This window comes from Numida meleagris, chromosome 12, assembly GCF_002078875.1.
Source record: "Numida meleagris isolate 19003 breed g44 Domestic line chromosome 12, NumMel1.0, whole genome shotgun sequence".
Classification (NCBI taxonomy): Eukaryota; Metazoa; Chordata; class Aves; order Galliformes; family Numididae; genus Numida; species Numida meleagris.
The window spans coordinates 16723129-16739649 of NC_034420.1; the positions used below are offsets into that span (position 1 = coordinate 16723129).

Sequence of the window (16521 nt, forward strand, 5' to 3'; positions counted from 1 at the left end):
TCCGCGCGTGGCGCGGGCGGATCCTCCGAGCCCGGCCCTGCCCGTGCGGGAGCGTCGCCGCGAGGCGTTCTCTTCCTGGTTCGCTTTGGTTGCGTTTGCGCCTCTCCCTTTTGCTCGGTGGGAGCGGTGCCGGGGCTCTGCCGGCGCTCGGCTCCGCGGCGGCCGCTGGAGAGAACCCGGCCCCGGTGCGGCGCGTGGCGGAGCCGTGACGGGAGGAATTCAATGCCCGCAGCTCCGCGTGCGCGGCTGCAGGCGGAATGAAGCGCGGTGCCGCAGCCCCGTGCACTTCGACGGCGAAGCCCACGTCTCGGTGCGTGCCGTGCGGAACGCGAACGCGCTGCGGGGAACGCGCTGCGGCACTGCCCGCTGCCGCGGTGCACACGGCTCGTCCGAACGGCGCGGCTGCGATCCGCCAACCCCGAGCCTGAAACGTGTGAGTGCGGCTGCGGGATGGATGCCCGTGCGGGATCTGAAGTTTCTTACCGAAATCTTCAGTAATTTTACTTATAGATGTACCTTTTTTAGAACGCTGGTGGAGAGATTCTGTTGCTAATTCGCTTTTCTTCTTTTCTGCTCCGTTTCCCCTCTCAGCCGCTGTGCGATGTCCCCCGGTGCTGTTCCCTTCGCCGTGTTTTGCTGCTGTTCGTGCAGCTGTCATTGGCCGCTGCCGCAGAGCGGCTGCGTTTTAACTCGTCCACGTTCTGTCGGTGTTTCCCATTTTGTGAAGCTGACAACGTTTTTCAACCTGTAAAAAAAAAAAAAAAAAAGTCTTAATTGTATTTTGCGTTCATGTCGGTTTCTTTGGTTTCTAAATCTTCCTGTAGAAGCATAAAACGGAGCCCCCGAACGAGCTGCTTGGACAGGATGCGTTAACTCAGCTGATCTCGTAGAGTGCTATTAACTCCACAGACAATTTAAATGTCTTCAGAAGACAGAGAAGCTCAGGAGGATGAGCTGCTGGCGCTGGCCAGCATCTACGATGAAGACGAGTTTAAGAGAGCTGAGTCAGCCCAAGGAGGAGAAACCAGAATCTGTTTGGAACTGCCCCAAAACTTCAAAGTTTTTGTGAGCGGTGAGTTGAGATGGCTTTGTTATCTGTAACTTTCACAAAGTAATTTTCTGAGGCCTCCTCAGCTGCTCCCCTGAGCTGCAGCAATATCTGCCAGGCAGGGCCGCGCTGAACCGCTGGGTCTGTGTCGGGGTGGGCACTCACCCTTCTGTCTGCAGCCTCTGCAGTGAGCTTCAGAATTGGAGCTGAGCAGCGGTATTTCTTTGCAGTAATTACGTTCATTCATGTATTTTTTCCCCTGAGGTCTTTCCTCGTTCATGGTTTGTGCGGGGTCTGGTATTTCATTGCACTCCTGTTCATCGGTTTAACCCCATGCAACCTTGTGGCATTTTACTGCGCTGTTATTTAGGGTTGAATAAATCATGTTAAAATGAGAAATTGATCAAATGGAAAGTGCTGCCCCTTGGTTCTCACGTTTTTGTTCTCTCTCCCATTGTCTCCATTGGCTTTGGCTCAGGCAGTTCTGCAGAGAGCCTCCAGAGCAGTGGATTTGAATGCACCGTTTGCTTTCTGCCTCCGCTCGTGCTGCATTTTGAGCTCCCGCCGGACTACCCATCCACCTCCCCGCCCGCATTCACCCTCAGTAGCAAATGGCTCCCCCCAGCACAGGTTTGCAAATTAGTTCTAACGTTTCAGCAGAGCTTTTGTGGTCCTGCGTGAGTGCGTAATTAACGGTGCTCTAGCGGATGTTAACGTAGTGGATGAAATTAAAATGAAGACATATGCGATGACATCTCTCTTTCAGCTGGCTCTTTTGTTTCCAACCTGTTCTCACTTGGCTTCCCTTCTGAGAGTTGAAAGCTTGTGTCTGTGAGCATTACTTATATGTCTTTTACATATTGCCTACAAGTTCCAGAATTTGAGATCTAAATTTGCTTTAAGGGAGGACCATGGCAGAGGAGAACTGTCACCAGTTCTCGCAACGCACCGAAATCTGAAATTGTTTTTCTTTCCTAGCTCAGCGCTCTTTGCAAGCATTTGGACAACCTATGGGAAGAGAACCGAGGCTGCGTGGTCTTGTTTGCCTGGATGCAGTTTCTGAAGGAAGAAACATTGAGTTACCTGAATATTTCCTCCCCGTACGAGCTAAAAATGTGCCAGCAAGGGAACGCGCAGGGCAGGACGCCCTCGGCCCCGCAGGACGCTGCGAAGGATTGCGGTGGTGCAGTGGGCTGTGCTGCAGCTGAAGAAGAAATTGATGAAAGAGCTGTGCAGGACGTGGAATCTTTGTCCAGCCTGATTCGGGAGATCCTGGACTTTGATCAGGCTCAGAGAAGGAAGTGCTTTAACAGCAAGGTGTACTTGTGCAATATTTGCTTCTGTGAGAAGCTGGGCAGGGAATGTATGTACTTCACCGAGTGCAGCCACGTGTACTGCAAAGCGTGCCTGAAGGACTACTTTGAAATTCAGATCAGGGACGGTCAGGTCCACTGCCTCAACTGTCCAGAACCGAAGTGTTCTTCTGTCGCTACTCCTGGCCAGGTAATGGAGCCGTGCGAGCAGTGGCGGTGAGGGCTGTGCTGAACCCGTCACCGCAGGAGGCCGGGTCTGGCTCTGAACGCTCAGCGTGGCGAGGACAACCAGGGAAATTCTTGCTCGTGCTCTGAGCCACACAGATGCCTCCAGGTTAAAAGTGCATCGCAGGGCGCGTATTTTGCCCACGGGTGAAACGGGGGCGTTGGTCAGAGGCCTCAATTAATGTCTCAGTACATTTGATGTTGCCCGTTTCTCCTTCTGATGATTTAACTGTTCTTAAAATAGCATTTCTAGGAGTAATTTTGTCACCTCTGCTGGAGAATACGGAGTGAATTCATCCCAGCTGTACTTTTTCATCTCCTTAACGTTTTTTTGTCGCAGCTGACGGACTCAGAATTTCAAATGCAGGTAATCCTTCCCCGCTCTCTGTTCAGGTGAAGGAGTTGGTTGGGGAGCAGTTGTTTGCGCGCTATGACCGCCTGCTGCTGCAGTCCACCTTGGACCTGATGGCGGACGTCGTGTACTGCCCTCGGCCAGGCTGCCAGACGCCCGTCATGCAGGAGCCAGGCTGCACCATGGGCATCTGCTCCTGCTGCAACTACGCTTTTTGTACCCTCTGTAGGATGACTTACCACGGGGTCTCACCATGTAAAATAACTGCAGGTGGGTCGTCGCATGTCCGAAATGGGTCGGGAAGCCATTAATTAGGTGTTGTGGGGGAAAAGAGTGGAAGTCAGAATGTAAACAAGGAGGCTGGTCAGCACGTGAGCTAAGGCGGATTCTGTTAGATCTGTTGGTAACAGAAGATTCCACTTTCGTGGCGCTGCACAGATCAGGAGGTCCCTAAACCGCTGACTGCCAAATTCGGAGAGGCCATAGCAAGGAAAGAACAAATTTTGGACGTGCCCCTTTGTACCCTGTCCTGAGAATCCGCTTCTTTCTGCCGTCAGAGCTGGCATGTGCCCAGGTGCATGCTTCATTGCCTGTTTGGCCTTGAAATCACGTGACGAGGTAGCGTTAAATTTGTGTTCAGAAAAAAACACTTGTTTTTCAGCTCAATTTACATTTTAGACTTGTTTTGATTTCACTGAGTATTCTCTTTTATGACCAAGCACTGTAAAGCTGCTGAATGAGATGCAGGGGTTTAATATTCATTTTTTTTATGTATTCATATGTTTTCCTTTTTAATTAATGACGCTGGTTTCCTGTGAGAATGCTTTATACCGTCGTTAGCTGAACGTCTTTATACATTCCAGTACAAAAGCTATTTCTTTGTTCTACTCTGCAGAGAAATTGATGGATTTGCGTAATGAATATTTAGAAGCAGATGAGGCAACCAAAAGATTTTTGGAACAGCGCTATGGCAAACGAGTGATTCAGAAAGCCCTTGAGGAGATGGAGAGCAAAGAGTGGCTGGAAAAGAACTCCAAGTCTTGCCCTTGCTGTAGTACTCCTATAGAGGTGAGCGTGGTGGGGAAAGGCTGAAGAATCACAGTGACTCCTGATGGAAACGAATGCAGACAGCCAAGACGTTTGGTATTTACATCAGCTCAGAGATTTACTCCTGGTGTCCGAGCTCACCAGTGAAAGTAAATTTCTAGCAACCAGTAAGAGATCTTTGCACTTCTGTCTGCAGTACATAGAGAAGGAGGCTATAGTTTATAGCTCAGGGATGGGAGTAAATGCAGCAGTTGATAGTGTTCAACTTCAGTGCTGAGAAGATCCAGGTTGACTCAACATCCGTATGAATCCCTTCCCATGTGTTTCAGACCTTTTCAGCCTGCAGCTGGTAAATAAACAAATAGCTTCAGAAAAATAGTAATTTCCAGTAGTGTTGGTAACATAATTGAGTCACAACTCTGCGATTCTAGCTCCTAGTTCTCCTGAACTGTGGAAAAACATCAGCGTTGTGATAGAGTCGGGGTAAAATGAATTCATAAGCGTTGTGTTTTTGAGGCCTGACGTGGTAATACCTCCTTGTTTCTTTTCTTTTCCCTGCCAGAAACTGGATGGTTGTAACAAAATGACGTGTACTGGCTGCATGCAGTACTTCTGCTGGCTTTGTATGGCTTCCCTGTCAAGGGTGAACCCATACAGGCACTTCAATGATCCATCTTCCCCGTGCTTTGATCGGTACGTGTTTACGTGGGTTTCTTCCAGTGCTGTACCGCTTCGGTGTTGGGTTTTTCAGGTGTCTGGATACATATTTCAAAATAGCAGCATCTTCTTCAGAACTCCACAGCTTACTCTGCTTTTCTCCATAAATGTGGCTGACAGGATTTTCTCTTGAACCTTGTTTTTCAGCACTTCTTCCTCTCAAACAAATTTTTTCACTTCCTACCCCATTTTCCTCTTTTTTTCTCCATGTCTTCTGCTGTTCTTTTTCTCGGAGCTTCACTTTTACCTCTCTTGACAAAGATGAACAGTTTTACAAGAAAAACCCATTTTCTTTCATTTTGTTCCCCCTATGATGTCATAGTCGTTTCCACAGCTCTGCCTTGTCACATAAAACTGTCAGCTGTTGGAGCAGGCAGGCTTGGCTGCTGCTCATACACTGTTAAAGAGCAGCTAGGAATTGCAGCACGCTGGGTGACTGCTGGTACAGGTTGGATTCTTATTTTCAAACATTTCTTGACGCTTCACGTCTGTAAGGAGCTGTAGAACCTTCCGCTGTGAAGGGCTGTACAAGTGCAAAGGAGCTGCTTTCCTTTTACCTGCCCTCGGGAACTGCAGGCTGAGTGCCTTATGCACTGATAAAAATTGTGAAACCTGGCTTTGAATTTTTTTTATTTTCTATTCTAATGTAAATTTTTGACTGTCTTGCAGATTGTTTCAGGCTATGCATATTGATGGTGAGTTCTGGGAAGGTGAAGACGAAGACTAGTATCTTTCCCTAGCAACAAATGCTGAAGAAATCAGAGACAGACGCTTCCCTTTTTTTGTCAGATGTTTGATTTTCAGTGCTCTGATGCGATAGGAGGATACTACCTTGCACTGCAGGATTCTTGCACAACCCTTCTGTTGCCAGAACCAAAGGAGACCATTTTACCCACCCTGTGGTCAAGATTGCTGCTGGAAGCCCTAGTAGTAATATCCATTGATAAAGGCAACCACCGAGAAGTTAGAACATAACGGAAAGTCTATACCAAGAGGTGCCCCTCTTACAGCTCCCAGATCGCAGAGATGTCTTTGGATGTCCTTTAGTGAGATGTCCTTACCTTTCAAGGATGTCAGCCACTTCCCACTGTGGTTTTGGGGGCAGTTTTATTACAGGTGCAGTGCTCGTTCTGGAGCTGTTCACTTGTGCTGCTTGGAAAGGGAAAGCGTTCTGAAACAGCCCAGGAATTTCTTCTCTATTCAGGGACTGAGCCCATTGCCTCTGTTGCATTTCCTGGCCTGTTTCTTTGGAAGCAGCTCACTGCTCTGTCGCTGACAGGGGCGGTGAAGCTGATGATCCCTGACCCCTCCTTTATTGGCTGTAGTGCCTGTGTTCTTTACTGAACACGTTGGCAGAACATGACTGGCAGCTCTGTCTCGCAGTCAGTATGTGCTTGCTGAGTGACGTGCTGCTGCTGCTGCGGGCCTTGGTGCCGCTCCTTCCTTTGACGAGTGCTGAAGCAATGATCTGAGTCTGGCCAGTGAGAGGATGAAAACAATTTCAAATACTGAGGCACGTTTCTATGGCTGCACAGTCTGGATTAATGATAATTTGTAGCATCTTAAAGAATTCAGATTTCTTTCTTACCAGATGATTAACTTGTTTACAAAATATTCTTGTAAGGAATTTGACTAGTTGATGGTTTTGCTTCTGGGCTAGATGCCTCGTTTCTGCTGTTCTTGCCCTTTAAGTATTTCAAAAAGCATTGTTTCCCCTCAAAGCACAGGAAGCTGTTTTGGGAACGTGGAATTAATTGCTGGAGAGAAGCACTGATTTTTTTTTTCCACTTACAGAATGATCTAAAAGTTAATTTTGAAATTCAAACTGCACGTGCTGTTTAAAACAAATAGCAGGGTCTGGATGGATAGCTCAGGAGCTTGAGAACTGTTCAGAAACTCAGTTTTGAATGGTAGTAAATAAATTTGAGTTAAACATCTGGCCAAAATGAGTGTCGATTGAGTTCCTTTTGCAGAGAAGTCTCTATTCAAATTGGCAGCAATTAAAATAGTAAGGGTGGAGCTCCTGCCTTGGTTTAGGCTATAGGATGGTGTGTAGAGAAAGTTTACATTGTGTATGGTTTACTTGTATTTCCTGCACCTTTCACATGCACTAAACTCACTTTAAGACAGTAAACACAGTGTCTCCCTGTTTGTCATCATTATGGCACACGTATCTAAGCAGGGGTCGGTGTGTGGCAGAACTCTACTGCGGTGCTGGGCTCCGCTGCCCTTACAGTGCAGGGCTGAGTTGCTCTCACACGGTTTCTTGACTAACACACAGCAGAGCTCAGCACTTTCAGGTGAGGCTGGTGCAGGGGGCACGCCCCTGATACAAGCTTGCACACTTAAGCAAGCTAAGTGCCCTCAGAGCAAAGTTACCCTGTTTTTTTCTGTGGGAGATCCCAGCCTGTAAGCCATACACATGGTGGCAGTCATAAAGCTGCCACGGAAACAGTGCATTGGATACAGGCCGCTTTTTGCTGCAGTCCCCACAGTAGTTTGCACTCTGCCCCAATTGTTTAATCCCACAACCTGAACTCTGTGACCAGAAACCTGCTTTTGGAAAGCACCTTCTTCGTGCTATGCAGCGTGTGTGGATGGGCAGGGAGCGCCTGGCCCAGGGCGAATCGTGCCCTTCAGCATTCTGCCTGCAGGAGGTGCTGGAGGAGCTCATGGCCGCGGGAGGTGGTGCAGGTCCTTCCTCCGAGGACGGGGTGGGCTGCAGTGGTGAAGCAGTGGCCGATGTGCGTAGGGCTGCTGGGCACTCAGGGGCCCTAGGCTGAAGCTGCCACACTTTACAGTGAGGCAGAGAAGGGCAGACCCGCTGCAGAACAGACGAGTGGGTGAGCGTGCTCCCAGGACAAGCAGCTGGCAGTACAGAGGCACAACAGCTCAGACCTGATCCTGTCTTCAGGAAACAGGGCAAGGCAAGCAACTCCACTAATGCAGCAGTTATTTTTCCTTGATTGCTAATTCTTCCTCTCACAAAATGCTACCTTCTCATTCCTTCCATTTCTGTGCACACGTACAATGAGCGTGTGCTTATTTGCACATTTTATGGTAGCAGTAGAGAGCTGAGACCTCCTCCTTTTTTCCTTTAGAAATTCCCCCCTCCCCTCCCACATGAGATGGCCGCTGCCTGGCGGGCTGGTTGTGTGCAAAGCCTGGCAGCAGATACTGGCCAAGGAGGGGGGCCCTTAAGGTATGCAGCCATAGAGACTACTTCTCCCCCAGTGCTTGCAGTTCTTGGTTCTGGGTGACAGGAAGCCTTGTTCAGAATAACACACCTTTCTTAGGTTCTGAAGCTTTTGTTGCTGCTACTCAGTTATGGCATTACAACTCCCATTCCCACATGTAAATTGTTCCACATTTCACTAGCACAGAGAAACCAAGCAGCACATACAGTCAAAGTGGCTAGAAAAAAAAAACTTACACTTCTTTTACTGTAGAAAGTTACAGATTAACAGCTCACAACATTCTTGGATAAAGAGAACACATACTTCCCGGGTTATCTTGCATTGATCTTGTATTAATCTTACCATAGAAGAACCAAGTGGGGTCTTGCCAGTACAGGCTCTTGCCCACCTCTATGGGGCTTCTGCAATTAAGCACACACTGAGCTCAGAGGGAACAGAATGTTTCCCTTGAAGATTATCTGACATTTCCTGGGAGCACGGGAAATGGAGAGAGAGAACGTGCTGCCTCAGACTCTGCCCTGACACAAGTGATAGAGCATTGAGGAACACAAACAGAAGTAATTTATGCTTGATCTGAACAAATCTATCCTGCTGTAGATCATAAGGCACCAGTACATATAAAATTATACCCTGTAACTGAACCTTTAAGGCTTCTTTCAGAACTGTGGCAACAAAGAAAATCACATAGATGCATGAGCCAACCATTCACCTGCATTAATGGCACTGCACTGGGAACTGCTGCTTGAGGCATCCCTTCTGCTGAGCTGTTCTCACATCCAACATCTGGCTCCACACTGGGTTCAGCCAGAGCTGTATCCATTTCGATCCCGAAAACCTCTATAGGAAAAAGACTGCACTGCCTCTGTGTAACTTGCTCCTCTGCCTGGACTGTCCTCACCAGGAAACTTTTTCATTATATCCAGTGCAAGCACCGTGTTTCAAACTGTGCCCCGCTGTCCCTTGTCTCCTTCCTATGCACTGCAGTGGAGTGCTTGGTTTCTGTTTCTAGATGGCTTACTCATAGTTATGAAGCAGGCTGCTGTTAAGTTGTGCTGCCACTTTCCCTTCTCCAGGCTGAACAAGACCCATTCCCATTTTAAGTGAGCATAACTGAGGAGTATTTTCTAGAGGGACAGTGACACACAAATGTGTTTGACAGAATTGCAAAGAATACATTCCAAAGTGATCACTCAGTGTGTTTTCACATCTTCACATTTGTTTTGGTACCTCCAGTCCACACAATTATAATTGCTTCTTTGTTTAAAGAACTAATTCTCTACTGGTTTTACCTTCAGGGAATACGTTGGTGGAAATTTGTGGAACGCAGCACACTGGATCACGTCCTCATTTGGTTAGTTAAAGCAGGTGTTTGCTAATTTAAGTACAAAGACGAGATGAATTTCTGCAGCAATTCCCTTCTCTTGCAGCTGGTTTTCAACATAAAAAGATGGCTCAGCATTACTCTAGACAGTGAGAGATTAATCACTGTAAGGCTTCTTAGGCTGGCTTCTTTCTGCTTCTGTCTCCTTCATGCTGTATAAGGGTTCCACGAGCTTGTTATGAACCAGCATTAAACCTGATGTAGCAGGTAAAAAGACGATTTCAGTAGACATAACAAAGCAAGGTTTTTTTTTTCATTGGATGCTAAAGAAATTAGATATTAGTCAATCTGTGCTCCTTTGTCCCACAGCCACAGAGATAAGCCTGACAGCCTCAGTGCTCTACATTTCAGCTGTTGTCTTAAAGAATGTTTTCTAGGAGTTGATTAAACAAATATTTAACAAAAATAATGGCTTCTGCCACTGGAAAACCAAGTACAACAGCTGCCTGCCCTGGTCAAACACTCACCTTTGAAGTACTTCACTGTCTTAACTTTCAGTTCCAGCGTAGCGTCCTCATCGCACACAAACACGGTCCGGGGGTGCTGCTGGAAAGCAGATACTGTCCACATGTGATTGACACCTTCCTCGATGGCTTTGTACAAAGCAAAGGCTTTGTGGGCTCCCGTGATGAGAATCATCACCTACACCCCAAGACAAGAAGACAGTAGTTAGTGTCTAGAAGACTTGTTGAGAGAGAGCAAACTCACACCCACCAACTAAGAGAGAGCTGCCCCAATCCCTAATGGGCAGTAAGGGCTGTCATCTTCCCAGAGGTAGTTCACTCAACCACAAATTCTGTTTGCTTTAGCTACATTTTATTTGTCAATTAAGTCATAGCCTGGAGGCTAATTTTAGTGATTTGGATATTTTGAGCTCCTGTTAGGCACCTATATAGAGACTTAACAGGTATAAATCAAGGTGCAGGTGCAGTTAAAAGCCATCCCGTTTGGCTTTCATGAGCTGGTATAAGATTGAGTCAGCCAGGGATTCTTGCAGCTATTTCACCAGATGAGCTCCTTCACCAAAGCCATTCTCCAAAAACTTTTCTAGCTCCCTGCGATCACAACTGTACTGCAGGGTTACATAAATGTTAGGGTTAGTAGAGCAAAAAAAAAAAAAAAAAAACCTGGAAAACATATTAAAAGTCTTTCTTTAGTGGTACAGAATGCAAGAAAGGAAGATAGTGTTCAGCTGTCTGTGGCAGGAAAAGCACGGGCTGGCCTACACCAGCAGGGTGCATAACTGCTCCAAGACCGGATGACCTTTAGCTATTTCACAAAGCCCTGCTCTACAGCTACTGCATGCAGTCACTGCTGTTTTCCTAACCTCTCTGGCATCCATGACAGTGCCTACTCCAACTGTCAAAGCCATCGTGGGGACTTTTGAGAGGTCACCGTCAAAAAACCTGGCATTAGCCAGTATAGTGTCCATAGCCAAGGTCTTCACTCGCGTCCTGGACACCAAACTTGATCCAGGCTCATTGAAGGCGATGTGACCATCGGGGCCAATACCTGTGACAGAGACAGTTTGAGAAGCAGGTCACTGGCTGAAATGGTTTTTGTAGGAAACAGAACCACCAGCACTCCTGTTACAGGGACATTCAGCACTCCCAGGAATAGACACAGATCTGAGAAATATGCTCGCAACTTCTCTCTTGAAGCTCAAATTTGCTTCTGGTGAGAATGACAGGAAAAGTTCCTTCTGAAGTCAACAAAGACTCTTTCCCAGTCATGCTGGGACAACAATAAAGCCAAGTAGATAGCAGAATCTAAAGATGAACTAATGGGAAAAGGCTGCTCCTGGTGGCTATGACTATTTCTAGCAGCTTCCTGTTATCCTAATTATTGTAATACATTTTGTATTTGAAAAAATTCAAGCCCTGCCTGGTTCCCCAGCTAACCACCTCCCGAGCAATTCACTTCCTGAATTCAAATATTTAAACCGGGGAATGAGACGTCAGACAGCAAGGCTGCCAGCACAAACAAGCACTCAGAGAAAAAGGGTACGGGGTGCCCTTCACTGCACATCCCCTGGACTTATTTATTTGTAATCTCCAGAAAATAAGATAGCTGAAGGAAAGACAGTGCTTAGAGACTGCCAGTCTGTCCGGTTCTCACCTCCAACAAAGAGTTCAATTCCTCCAGCTGCTTTGATTTTATCCTCAAACGCGTCACACTCTGCCTGTAGGTCAGCTGCATTTCCATCCAAAATGTGAACATTTTCTGCTGAGATATCAACATGCTTGAAGAAGTTATTCCACATGAAGGAGTGGTAACTTTCTGGATGGTCCCTTGGGAGACCTGTTAAGAGAGCACGCACAGGGCTGGGACCAGCCAGAAAATGATCACCTGTGATGCAGAACACAGGCTTGCAGTGGCTCTGGCAACAGAGCCCTGTTTTCTCCATCTGTCCTACGGAGCTTCCTCGACTTTCACAAGTTGTTCCGCTTCCTCAAATAACAAAATTAAACCAGTCATGTCCTTGTGTTAACACGCAGTGGATGTTCCAGAGCAGCAGGCATGCACTGTGCCTCATCTCTTTCTGCCTTTTCAGCCCACCTCCCAGGTGGCATTAGCAAAAACAATTTACAAACAGTGTATAGGTCTGGGAAACAATCCATTGCATTTGGTTTTCCCCTTGAATGATCTAAACCCATGTAAGTGCCTATTCCCTGACCCTACTTGATTGCTTACAAAAAAAAACTTCTTGGTCAGTATAAAGTTATCATTAGCAAATAATTAGCCGGCAAGTTTTTCACCTTTGGAGCTCTCGGCCTCCTTCTCCAACCATTCTCCCCAAGAGGTCATTTCATCACAGCTCCGAGAGCAAACCAGCCCTCTGCTATCACAGAGCACTGCACAGCACGGCTGGGGGACGCTGAGGGCACAGCGGTGCTGCTAAGGGACGGCCTGCTGGAATGACTCCATAATCCAGGTGCAAAGGTGCAGCAAACAGCTCCCGTTATCTCTGCTTACTGCGATAACGCGGATCCTCGGGCTCTGATGCGCTCAGGCCAGGCAGCAGCCGGCACCGCGCTATTCCTGACACAGCTTTCACACGGTGCACATCGTCTCCCTGTGGTGACGCGAGTTTTATCCCACCACTGGTTCTCTGCAGAGGGGCCGTTCTGAACCCACCCAACGCAAAACAGAGCTCTGCCGGGAGCACGCTCCCCACACGAACCGGGCACAGCCCGGCCAAGGGGAGGCACGCGGCTCCTCCCGGCGCCACTCACCTACGTACTCGTCCATGTTGAAGGTTTTCACGTACTTGAAGGAGAGGTCCCCATTTCTGTAGTACTCCACCAGCTTTCTGTAGCAGCCCAGCGGCGTGCTGCCTGCGGACACACGGCACGCTGCCGTCAGCCGGGCGGTCCCTCACGGGCAGCCCCCCGCAGCCAGCCCCTCACGGCCCGCCCGGCCCCGCCGCCTCCCACCTGTGGGCAGCCCCAGCGTGAAGAAGCGACCGGGGCCGGGCGCGAAGTGGACGATGCGGTTGCGGATGTATTTGGCGGCCCACTCGCTCGCCTGGGCGTACGTCTCCTGGATGATCAGCTTCATGGCTGGGCCGGGCCGGGCCGAGCGCCGCGCCTACGCCGCCATTTTAGCGCTGTTCGCGCCCGCCCCGCCCCGCGGTGGGCGGTGAGCGCCGGGCCCGGGTCCGCGCTGCCCCGCGCCGCGGTGTCAGTGCTCCGGCCGCGCTCCTGGAGAGGCGGTTGGGTCTTGTTTTGTGGTGGACGTTTGTGACACGTGGCTGAAAGCGCTCGTTCCGTCGGACAGCTCCGGGGAGGCGGCTGCGGCCGTAACGAAGAGAGACCCCGGTTCTGCAAACGTTAATGAATTTATTCGTGGGAGCGGTTCCGTGGAAATTGGAGGATCGGCACTGAAAGACGCAGTTAAATGCACCCAGTAACGAGGTGTTCAGGCTGTGAGAGGTCTATTCAAATACATGCAAATGATGAGCAGCAGAAATGTGCTTGGTTGGCCAGACGCAGCTGTTTGGAACCAACATTTTCCCCAAATATGTTAAAAAAGACATCAGACCTTCAGATCTCCGCACGCCTTTTTGCTCCTGGGGGCGAGGCTCGGCCCGGCTGCTGCTCAGCTCTGCGAGCACCTTGGGGGTTCTGCTCTGTTCTGTGGCACGCGCTGGGGTTCAGCTCGGGGTGCTGTGTGGGAGCTGCAGGCCGGCTCCCTGCGGGGTCTGGCAGCCACGCACCGCTCCTGCTCCCGCTGCTGGATCAGCCTCCACTGAAGGCCGGCAGCTTCCTCACCCTCCGCTCCCTGTTCCGACCCCGAGTGCCACTGCTGACGGTGCTGGCACCCTCAAATGACCGTTCTTCCGTCACTCGGGCTCTCTTCACGCTGTGACATGAACGTGCCTGACTTTGCCTTGCAGCCTTGCTCAGAGGTAAGAGGTTTGTTGCTGGGATGCAAAAGCTCTTCCTTCAAAGTCAGATGGCTTTCTGCTTTCGTTAGAAAAGAAGGGTAAAATACATGGATGCTGCTCTAGCAGCTCCTTCTTATTTTGATAATGTAAATGACCTGGCAAGGCTGCGTGCTCCTGATGCTGCCTCATCTGAGTGCTGAGAGCTGCTTGGTTTGCGCTCAGCTGGGGAGTGACGGGTGCGATTAGCCGCAGATGGCTGTGGTCGAGCTCAGGAAGAGTTTTAGGCCACAGAAACTAAATAAATGGAAAATGTGGTGTGTTTCCATCAGCAGCAGTTATCCAGCAAGGAGAGAAGTATTTCCCTGGCTGCAGTGCCGGGCAAAGAGCTGAGAGCCACGCAGGACAGACGGGCATTCCCACAGGCTGCTGCCCACCCTGTGGCTCCAGGTGAGGCAGCTTTCGCACTGTTCCCATCGGTCAGTGTGATACACCCATCGGTCCCGTGGATACCGGCAGCAATTACAGCCCCGGTGGTTCCAGCCACACAGGTCAGAGCTGGATGAGGCTGCACCATAGCATGCTGCTAACAGAGCCCCAGGGCCAGCACTGAACTTTGCAAAGGTGTTCGGCTTAAATTCAAGTGCAGTGTGTCTCTGCGGACTGCAAACAGTCTTCACTCTTGCTTTGACCTCCTATGCAAGCAGCTTTGGCAGGAACAGTGCACAAACACATCAGAGTCAGTCAGCAGCTCCCAGTAAAAAAAAAACAACGTTTTGATGGGAGGAAAAAACTGCAACGGTGCGCAAGAGGCAGGCACGTGCATCTGCTGCTGCAGCTGCCCTGTCCTGCCCACGTCCCATGGATCTGCATACTTCAGGCAGCCTGCTGTTGCTGAGGAATGGCTCCAGGGCTGGGTTATACGTGTGACTGGTATGCAGGATATTTTTAGGTATGATTATTTATGCATGTTGCTGTTTCTGCATTCTCAGCTAGCTGTTGAAATGTTGAAGAACTTCCTGGTGTCTGAACAAGCTGATTTTCCTTCCCAGCAAAAGCAGCAGATGGAAGGAAACAAACACTTCCCTGCAGAAGGAGCTGAAGTTTAACCAGGGGGTTCTAACGAGCACAGCATTTTCTTTTTCTCTGCCTTGAAGTGATTAGAGTCAGCAGTTCACACAGACCAGAGCTTTTGCTACCAGGAACTGCTTTTGAGCACTGATTTTTTTTTTCCTTCTAAAAAAAGCAACAATTAAAAATTTATGTGCATAAAGGGCCCTCTCCGATTCCCATAATTAAAGCATCTCTTCAATGCCCACCATCTGCCAGCATTTCCTGCTCCTGCACATCCCACCTGCCTTCTCTCTCCTGTTTATGAGGAAAGGAGAAACTGGATTCCAGGGTGGATGGAGCTGCAGGGAGCTGCCGTTTTCCACAAGCCCTGCTCACAGCAGCGTCCAAATCCCAGTGAACCAGTGAGCACTACCAACAGCTGCCAGCACCGAAGAACACGGCTCATAGCACTCCACTGCGTTTCTTTGGGCAGCACGGCGCAGTTTCTGCTGATGCCAGCAGTTTCTGGATGAGACTCCTATTGAAGTTTCCATCTTCCTTGAGGCCAGCACTGTAACGGCAGGACAGTGCAGGCTTTACAGGAATGATACTTTGCCACCATTTATCCTCAGCCTGCCCGTTGCAGCCTGCTTGCAGATGATTAAGCTGTTAAAGTGGAGAGCTTCAGAGGTATCATTTGACCCACTGGCTCATGCAAACATTTGTCTTTGCTTTTTTCTTAGGTGAATCATTTATTGCTATAAGATTAACAGGAAGAGCTAGTTTAAATGTCCTGCTTATTCCTTATTTAAACATGCCCAGTTTTAAGAGCCCCTTCCCCCCGCTTCCCCCCACCCCGAGCTTTATCATTTAGTTTTTAGAGTTTAGCATTTGTTACAAAGTGCAGATTAAAAGTGCCCCTTTGTTGTTCAGTCATACACCATAATTAAAGTAACGTTTGTGGAGTGTAAGGGTTTCAGGAGACTCACCAGACTGCAGCCCTCTAACATTTCCAATTGCTTTCAAATACTTTCACAGCATATCCCACATGGATGTCACTGAAAAGCAATGACTTCAAGCTTCAGAGCATCTCTTGGGAGAAAAGACATTTTATATTGGAGGAAGATTTAGCAAATGCAGAGGTATGAAGTGATTTGCCTAAAACCATGCAGGAAATGAAAGCAGAACCAGTCATGCACTGTAACCACAGCATCATCTTAACTGCTCTCCCTCATAAAATAAATGCACAGAAAGCAGCTGGAAGAAATTACCATTAGCTCCCTGTGTCAGCCTCGCTCAGGCTAGTTGGCCTAATTAGGCGGTGATATGCCTCCAGCTAATGACCATGGCACAAACTCTTTCACCATCTCTTTGGGATACTGTCCAGCATCTTTTCTGAGGGTATGCACAGGTTGTGTCTGGTTTTAGTCTTTCAGATGTCCAAGTCAATCAGTGTACAGCTAATTACCACTGTGGCTGTAGCTATACTTAGGGATATAATCCTACCTCGGCAGCAAATCCGTGCACGTCATCAGGACAGCTTCTTACTGCAAAGGAGATTCTCAGCGCAAATTGCGAATCTTGTGGAAAGGGGAAACCAGCAGTGTGACAGTGCCCTCAGCTCTCACCCCAACTCCTTCAGAGGTATTGTTCTTGCAAGAAACTTGCATTCTCCTTGTGCCTATAGCATTTCTCAGGAGCCTCTTTTGGAGGTGGTTCCTGACTAAAATTCTTTACAATCCCTGCCTGTCCCTTAACAGGGAGAACTGTGATGTTTACCCAGCTCTTTAGGGCTTAGGTG

General features: G+C 48.8%; 2 protein-coding genes across 5 annotated transcripts in view; one reads left to right on the top strand and one right to left on the bottom strand.

Moving 5' to 3' along the window:
* RNF14 (ring finger protein 14) overlaps nt 1-6836 on the top strand; it is a 7501-nt gene extending 665 nt beyond the window's left edge. Inside the window, exons 1-8 of one of the 4 annotated variants that reach the window (XM_021410338.1) lie at nt 13-431; nt 825-1072; nt 1527-1678; nt 2027-2551; nt 2980-3208; nt 3834-4006; nt 4548-4678; nt 5372-6836. In XM_021410338.1, the coding sequence (XP_021266013.1) occupies nt 919-1072; nt 1527-1678; nt 2027-2551; nt 2980-3208; nt 3834-4006; nt 4548-4678; nt 5372-5429 (1422 nt within the window). In that variant the 5' untranslated portion in view covers nt 13-431; nt 825-918 and the 3' untranslated portion in view covers nt 5430-6836. Of the gene's footprint in view, nt 1-12; nt 432-824; nt 1073-1526; nt 1679-2026; nt 2552-2979; nt 3209-3833; nt 4007-4547; nt 4679-5371 lie in introns of those variants that run through there. The other 3 variants (XM_021410339.1, XM_021410340.1, XM_021410341.1) reach the window with 3 other exon arrangements.
* GNPDA1 (glucosamine-6-phosphate deaminase 1) lies at nt 8114-12926 on the bottom strand. The gene is made up of 6 exons (XM_021410342.1): nt 12718-12926; nt 12517-12618; nt 11399-11581; nt 10608-10792; nt 9748-9922; nt 8114-9475 (listed from the first exon to the last, which is right to left on the bottom strand). The coding sequence occupies exons 1-6, from the start codon at nt 12839-12841 to the stop codon at nt 9378-9380; spliced, it is 867 nt and encodes a 288-aa protein (XP_021266017.1). The 5' UTR covers nt 12842-12926; the 3' UTR covers nt 8114-9377.

Coding starts and splice junctions, on each gene's coding strand:
- GNPDA1 (XM_021410342.1), bottom strand. CDS start 12,841: ATGAAGCTGATCATCCAGGAGACGTACGCCCAGGCGAGCGAGTGGGCC. Junction 10,793..11,398: donor AATTGAACTCTTTGTTGGAG/GTGAGAACCGGA, acceptor TCTCTGTCACAG/GTATTGGCCCCGATGGTCAC. Junction 9,923..10,607: donor CTGTCATGGATGCCAGAGAG/GTTAGGAAAACA, acceptor CTTGGGGTGTAG/GTGATGATTCTCATCACGGG.